The sequence below is a fragment of the Sinocyclocheilus rhinocerous genome, unplaced genomic scaffold (genome assembly GCF_001515625.1).
Source record: "Sinocyclocheilus rhinocerous isolate Xijiao unplaced genomic scaffold, SAMN03320098_v1.1 scaffold2715, whole genome shotgun sequence".
Lineage (NCBI taxonomy): Eukaryota > Metazoa > Chordata > Actinopteri > Cypriniformes > Cyprinidae > Sinocyclocheilus > Sinocyclocheilus rhinocerous.
In genome coordinates this window covers 541,371-548,870 of record NW_015667273.1, presented here as the reverse complement: position 1 = coordinate 548,870, position 7,500 = coordinate 541,371, and the positions used below count along the sequence as shown (strand labels likewise).

At 37.6% G+C, this 7,500-nt stretch overlaps 1 protein-coding gene across 1 annotated transcript in view; it reads left to right on the top strand.

Annotated features, from left to right (window-relative positions):
• LOC107733528 (cyclin-dependent kinase 1) overlaps positions 1 to 7,500 on the top strand; it is a 9,209-nt gene that overhangs the window by 14 nt on the left and 1,695 nt on the right. Inside the window, exons 1-6 of the mRNA XM_016545186.1 lie at positions 1 to 132; positions 761 to 807; positions 972 to 1,128; positions 1,738 to 1,861; positions 3,033 to 3,203; positions 3,286 to 3,449. The exon at positions 1 to 132 is cut by the window's left edge and continues 14 nt beyond it. Of these exons, the coding sequence (XP_016400672.1) occupies positions 771 to 807; positions 972 to 1,128; positions 1,738 to 1,861; positions 3,033 to 3,203; positions 3,286 to 3,449 (653 nt within the window). The 5' untranslated portion in view covers positions 1 to 132; positions 761 to 770. The remainder of the gene's footprint in view (positions 133 to 760; positions 808 to 971; positions 1,129 to 1,737; positions 1,862 to 3,032; positions 3,204 to 3,285; positions 3,450 to 7,500) is intronic.

The following is a 7,500-nucleotide window of genomic DNA, read 5'->3' as shown; positions in this document are numbered from 1 at the left end:
AACTCGCAGCTGAGCTTAGCGAGATACACAACATCCGCACGCTCTCGCTGTTCTCAAAGACCTTCATCAAGATATTGGAGGAAAATAGAAGAGTTTGGTTATTCATCCAGATTCGATATAGTTACAGAGAAGGTGAGTTTTAATATATGGAAATGATTGACTGTTATCCAATTTGATTCTGATCGTTGAACTTTTTCAATTTGCTCAGGCCGCGCTGGGAAAAAACTCCCGAGTCATTTAACTTCAACATGTACTTTATATTGTAATCTTAATTTCAGAGTAATCGCTTGATTAATATGATTTACAAACATAGGCCCTGAATAAAAGCAGATCAGTGTCTTTATCGCTTTTCCTTGGTTTTAACACGTTTCTGATGCATCTTGATTTAAAGTGGCCACATTGTTTCTTTGGCAAAACATGGATATAAAAATGTGACTGTTTTTATAAGCACAAAATTATGAATCTTCAGAAATGTCCCTGTATTTTATGATAATGTTTGCGATGTCAAGACTAACAGTTGTAAAGGTCAGAAATATTCAGTCTTTCATACCTCATGTCTATGTGTATTTACTTTACATACATGGCACATCTTACATTAGACCGTAACTTGTTCAAAACAACATAAACCTGAGCGAGTGTATTGAAAAGAAATAGACAAGTTTGTGTGACACATCTAGATTTTTGAAGATACGTTCTTTTTGTAGTATCAGTATGTTCAGCTGTTGTAAATGTACTTATTCAGTCTTTTTTCCCCTCAAAGTATTGAGAAAATGGATGACTATCTGAAGATAGAGAAAATTGGTGAAGGTAAGTTGCATTTTTCTTTGTGTAGAGTCAGCTGTCTAGTGTTGTCTCCTGGCCTCTTCCTCAGTGTCTCTCTCAGAGTTTGTCTCGAGGCAGAATATGAGTCCTTGGTATTTTTTTTTTCTGTAGATTTCTAATGGAAATCCATATGTATGTCTGTTCCTTAGGTACATATGGTGTGGTATATAAGGGCAGGAATAAAACCACTGGACAGGTGGTTGCTATGAAGAAGATCCGCCTGGAGAGTGAGGAGGAGGGGGTTCCCAGCACTGCTGTCAGAGAGATCTCCCTCCTCAAGGAGCTCCAGCACCCCAACGTTGTACGGTAAGACACTGAGAGTTTTCATGACATCTTTATGATTATCGACATAAAACAGAACGAAAACCCCTAAGTTGAGACAGCAACGCAACTGAAATGTTCCCAAGTCCAGAGACTTGGCAAGGAGATCGGTCAAATAATCCATGTGACATCAGGGGTTCAACCGTAATTTTACGAAGCTACGAGAATACTTTTTGTGCGCAAAAGAAAAAAAAAACTACTTTATTCAACAATTCGTCTCCTCCGCACCACCCTGTAGCACCATTTTGGAGAGTATCAGCTGGATGTAAACAACGTATGCTGTTCTCTGTCAGCTGCCTCATGCCAGATCTGTTTCCTACGCTGTTGTGTTTTGATCTGAACGAAAACCGCGTATCCGTGTGACGCAGCTGAACTAACCCTTTAAAGACATCTGTTATGCTCACCAGTTGCTGCATTTATTTATTAAATGTGGTAAAAACAGTAGGATTGGGAAATTATTACAACTCATAATAACTTTTCTATTTTAATATGTAAATGTAACAAACAGCTGCTTTGGAAAATGATGGTTTCCAGTTTCATTACTGCTTTATGTGTGGACTCAACTCTATTTTTTCCTCTGTTCCCTTTTTACAGCCTGCTGGATGTATTGATGCAGGAGTCAAAGTTATACCTGGTGTTTGAATTTCTGTCCATGGATCTGAAGAAGTACTTGGACTCCATCCCATCAGGCCAGTTCATGGATCCCATGCTGGTCAAGGTGCATTAAATGTTGTACAATATTACAACATACAACTTTAGCTTATTTGATTAATAAATGGTGCAGAATTATAAACAACTTTTTTTAATTAAAGACCCTCAGTATTCAAATCTTATTTTAAATTCCCTTTTTACCAGCTTAGACCTTTGAAACCTTTGTAGTGCTTAATGGGTCTGCTTTCTATAATGCACTACTGTTTGAAGATATTTTTTTTTAAGAAATTAATACTTTTGTTCAGCATCAGGGCTCGACGCTTACTTTTCTTTTTAGGAGCACTTGTGCTTCTAACTTAAAAAATTTAGGAGCACCTTCTAATCAATAATCCAAAATGTTATCAAAAAGTAGCCTTCCCATTACGAGGTAATATTTGACTCCTCTAACTTTATTAAAAGTATGTCATCTTTTGTCAAATTCTAAAAAAAATTATATTTAGACTCACATTTATAATCAACGAAGCTCTCTACACTGCACAATGAATCTCTTATTTACACCCTGTCTACACTTTGCTTATGAAAGGATTCGTGAGATATGTCTGTGATACATTACTCGACGCTGCAAAAACACGTAGAAAGCTTTGAAGCTCCTCTGAGCGCAATCACAAATATGATGATGATGGGGTCAGTCGCACTGGTGCTCCTAAAAAAAATTTCATAGTCGCACGCAGTAGTTTTCAGTCGCAAATGCGACTGAAATGGTCGCACTGTCGAGCCCTGAGCATGGATGCACTGAATTGATCAAAAAATAACAGTAAAGACTTTTATAATGTTACAAATATTTTGTTTCTACATTTTAGTTTAAACTTTCTATTCATCAAAGAAAGATTGCTTCTCTGTTTCCACAAAAATAGTAAGCAGCACAACTGTTTTCAACACTTAAAAAATAAGAAATGTTACTTGAACACCAAATCAGCATACTAGAAAAATGTCCAAAGCATCATGTGACACTGAAGACTGAAACAGTTAATAATATTTGACAATATTACTGTTTTTTTTTTTTTTTTATGGTAGTGTACATTCAACACTATTCAGATTATTTTTGCATGATCAAATGTATAAATTCTACTACTTTCCCAGACGTTTTGTATTGATTTATGTATGGATTGTGCAGTAGGTCCCAAGTATAGAGTCTTTCCCTGGAAGTAACCGTAGCTTTGTGTGTGTCCTCTCTGTAGAGTTACCTGTATCAGATCCTTGAGGGGATTCTGTTCTGCCACTGTCGCAGGGTTCTGCATCGTGACCTAAAGCCCCAGAACCTGCTGATTGATAATAAAGGTGTGATTAAGCTGGCAGACTTTGGGCTGGCACGTGCCTTTGGAGTCCCGGTCAGAGTGTACACACATGAGGTACATGAGAGTAATTTCTCCTCCTTTCTCAAAGCGTTCACAATCATGCTGACGTGTTTATTCTCACTGTCTGATTGCACAGGTGGTCACTCTGTGGTACAGAGCTCCAGAAGTCTTGCTGGGGGCCTCACGTTATTCCACGCCCGTAGACGTCTGGAGTATTGGTACCATCTTTGCTGAACTCGCTACAAAGAAACCGCTCTTCCATGGAGACTCAGAAATAGATCAGCTCTTCAGGATCTTCAGGTATACTGACTTCTGGAACAATTTTGATAGTTGCATCCTAAAGGCCTATTCACACCAAGGACGATAACTATAAAGTTAACGATAAAGATATAGTTCTAAAAATCGTTCTCAGTATTAAAGAATAGAAGAGTCCACACCACAACTATAACGATAAAGACAAAGAGAAACAATATCGTTGGAATCACTTTCAAAACGATTTTTTTCCAGCTGATGAACGATAAAAATTGACAGCCAATCTAACGATAACGATACAGAGAAACAATATCGTTGGAATCACTTTCAAAACGATTTTTTTCCAGCTGATGAACGATAAAAATTGACAGCCAATCAGAATCCATCCTGCTGTAACGAGCTCGAGAATTTAAAGCGACAGACGAGCGTGTGCTTAGAATAAATAGACTATATCGTTTGCTGGTGTGGACGCTAATATAGTTATCTTTATCGTTATCGTTCTTGGTGTGAACGGGGCTTAAGACTTGCATAATGTATTGATTCCATCAGTTGTCGGACAGTATTAAAGATTTTCAGGGATGCACCGAACTTTCGGCCACCAAAAATGGCATTAAAACGGCCGAAATAACGGGTGGCATGTTCCCGTGACAACGCAGCACGGTGTCCGTCAGCAGATGTCGCTGTTTTACTGTCATAAATGTATTTTTATTGTTGTTAGCATAACTGTTGCAAATAAACATGCATTTTATATTTTTACAAGTTTTTAAAATATGCTATGTAATATATAAAAACGAATATATATAAAACTTTTTAAAATATAAAATGTATATATTTTTTTATGCGAGTCTGCTGACGGACACCGTGCTGCGTTGTCACGGGAACATGCCAGCTGAAGATGAGGAAATTACGTCTCTCCCTTTGCCAAGTGCATTCCAAACGACTAAATGGCACGCACGTGCCCTGCTCACTCCAAAGTCCCCACTCCAAGGGGATAGGGATGATCACTTCCATTTGGAATTTGTCCCGTGATCCGTTTGGTACCGATACTCGTACCGGCACACCCCTAAAATATACTACAAAGAAATATCCTGTCGCGTGTTATTTGAGCGAACTTTGCTTTTTCTGGTGAGTATGAGCGGTACACGAGCTTGACCGCACATTCATAGAGCGGAATATTGAGCGGAGCGTCACACTGCGCAGTGACAAGGAGAGTGAAATCTGCTGAACACTGCTGGGCGGTGCACCATATATATATATATATATATATATATATAATTAAATTGTGGTGTGGACTCTGCTATTCTTTAATACTGAGAACGATTTTTTAGAACTATATCTTTATAGTTATCGTCCTTGGTGTGAATGGGCCTTTAGGATGCAACTATCAAAATTGGCACACCCCTAGTATATTTGTTCCTGTCTGCAATAGCGCTACTGTGCTGTAACATGGCAACACTGGTATCAACATGGAAAGCAATATAGAAATGTAGTAACAGTCATTTCCCCAGATAATTGTTTCATATCGGGCTCTGCACTTTGCAGGGCTGCGGGACACTGCGGGGGAAGGTCTGCTATTCTTTAATATTGAGAACGATTTTTAGAACTATATCTTTATCGTTAACTTTATAGTTATCGTCCTTGGTGTGAATGGGCCTTTAGGATGCAACTATCAAAATTGGCACACCCCTAGTATATTTGTTCCTGTCTGCAATAGCGCTACTGTGCTGTAACATGGCAACACTGGTAAAATGCTCTGATAATAATAGCTTTGTAGGATTATACAATATTTGGATTAGGGATGTCATCGATTAATTGTCGATGCGAGATGCAATCGATTAAAGCTATCGATGGTCGATTAAGCAGTTTAATTTTGGGCTGCGTGCGGCTCATGCGCAAAACACATGCGAGCGGCTGTGAGTGACGGTATATAAATGCATAATCATTCACTCATAATGTACAAATTAAGCTTTTAATGTGATTTAAACTTTAAAAGTACATTAAAATAGAAACAACACAAAGTTCTTCAACATGGAAAGCAATAGAAATGTAGTAACTATGTCATTTCCCTAGACAATTCTTTCATATCGGGCTCTGCGCTTTGCAGGGCTGCGGGACACAGGACAGATAGGCTATTCATTCCTACAACTTGTTAATTCATTCCTACGACTTATTAATTTGTGGCCACTGTCCATGTTTCATAGCCAAACCCGCGCTCGCTCCGTCTCGTATGCATGCACACATGCACTGTCACGATCTAATGCATTGTAATTGCTGGCTTTTTAAAAACAAATAGGCCTACCGCAACGCAAAAATTCAAAATCTGACATTTTCCGGAACAGGATCCAGCAGGATTAAATTAAGTACTGGTCATAATACTCACATGATAATGTTTCATGTGAGCAACAGTGTGTTTTGCTGCAGCAGCGCCGATGGAAGTGGTTCACTGACTGCGCAGCACAGCCACATGCGCCACAGTTACGTTTGGGATCATTTTATTTTAAATGCCATAATGTCAGTTGAAAACATTGCAATTGTGTTTTAAAATACAACAACGAGTGCCACGAAACCATTTAAAGAGGCGCGTTCAGCGTGTCGGGATAGGAAACAGTCAACAAAGTAAAATGATCTCAAACGTACGGCGCGCTCTCTTCATTTTATCAAATGATCATATCTATTCATTTTACAATCCTGCTACTAGCATTTTATTCAGACTAAAACCCCTTTAATTCAGGTGAGAAAGCGTTTTATTTTTTTGAGTGGCTTTTGCACATCCTGTCATGCCGGTGACTGCGTGCTGCTGCAATAGACGCATTTTGCTGCATTAAAGTTAACGATTAATCGATTAATTGATCGTTAATTTAAACGACGATCGATCATGGAAATGATCGAAAATTGACATCCCTAATTTGGATAATTAGTTTAAAAAAAGGTTATATCTGATTCTGTTGCATGGAACCAATTTACTTAATTCATTTGAGTTGCTTTGCACAGGGCTGGATAAGGAGAGTAAATGTTGAAATTGTTATTTTATGCATTTTTTTAAGATTATAAAATTGGGAGAGTTGTTAATGTTTAATGCTCTTTATGTTTGTATTTAAAAGAGTTTCTGGTATGTTAGTGTTTTTGGGGGTTACCATTGTGGTGAAGTGTAGAGCATGTGCTTGGGTTGAGGACCTGCTAACATGAGTTAAAGTTGTTTTAATAATAAAATAAACAACTACTTTGGTCATACCATGGAGGTAACAAAACCATCTTATGGCTAATGCCTAAAGTTAAGTAAATTGAATGTATAATTTTTTGTGTGTGTTTAGAAGGATTTCTGTGTAAAATTAGGGCTGTGCAAATAATCAAATTCGATTATCATGCGCATCTCGTCAATAAAACCGGTTCTGTGATTAGTAGTAAATCTCCATCACCTGCTTTCAAATGGAGTGGCATTTACTACACACAGAGCCGTAATTCACTGACAAGCTACGCAATATCGCGTTCATTATCGCAGGTGATACATCAGCGATAATGAACGCGATATTGCGTCGCTTGTCAGTGAACTACGGCTCTGTGTAATAAATGCCGCTCCATTTGAAAGCAGGTGATGGAGATTATTTGCACAGCCCTACAACATTTTATTTTCCAGTTACATGTTTTAGTTTGAGTTCAACAAAGATAAAAAAATCTCGTCATAACGTATCAATTTCATTTAAACTATATTTGATCAAATTGAGTTGGCCCAACTCAATTGTTTCATTGCATGAATTTGTTTTTTATGAGTTGGGGTTACACACTTATTGGATGGAAATCCTGCCCTCAATTAAGTTGAGTTCATCCAATGAATTATTTTTTTGAGTGTATAAATTGTCCAATTTTATTGTTACTTTCAGTAAAAAAGTATGTTGTGTTTTTTAAATTCAGTATCAGTAAAATTGAGTTAACCCCTTAACTGTCACTCACATTTTTGAACATAGACGTGAAAGTGCACGATCCAAACTTAAATTTTTATAATTCATGAACGAAAATATTTTGTAACATATTGATGAACCATTTTCATGGTAATGCAATGTTTGATTTTAAAATGGGTTTCAAAGGATGAATTTTGAGATTT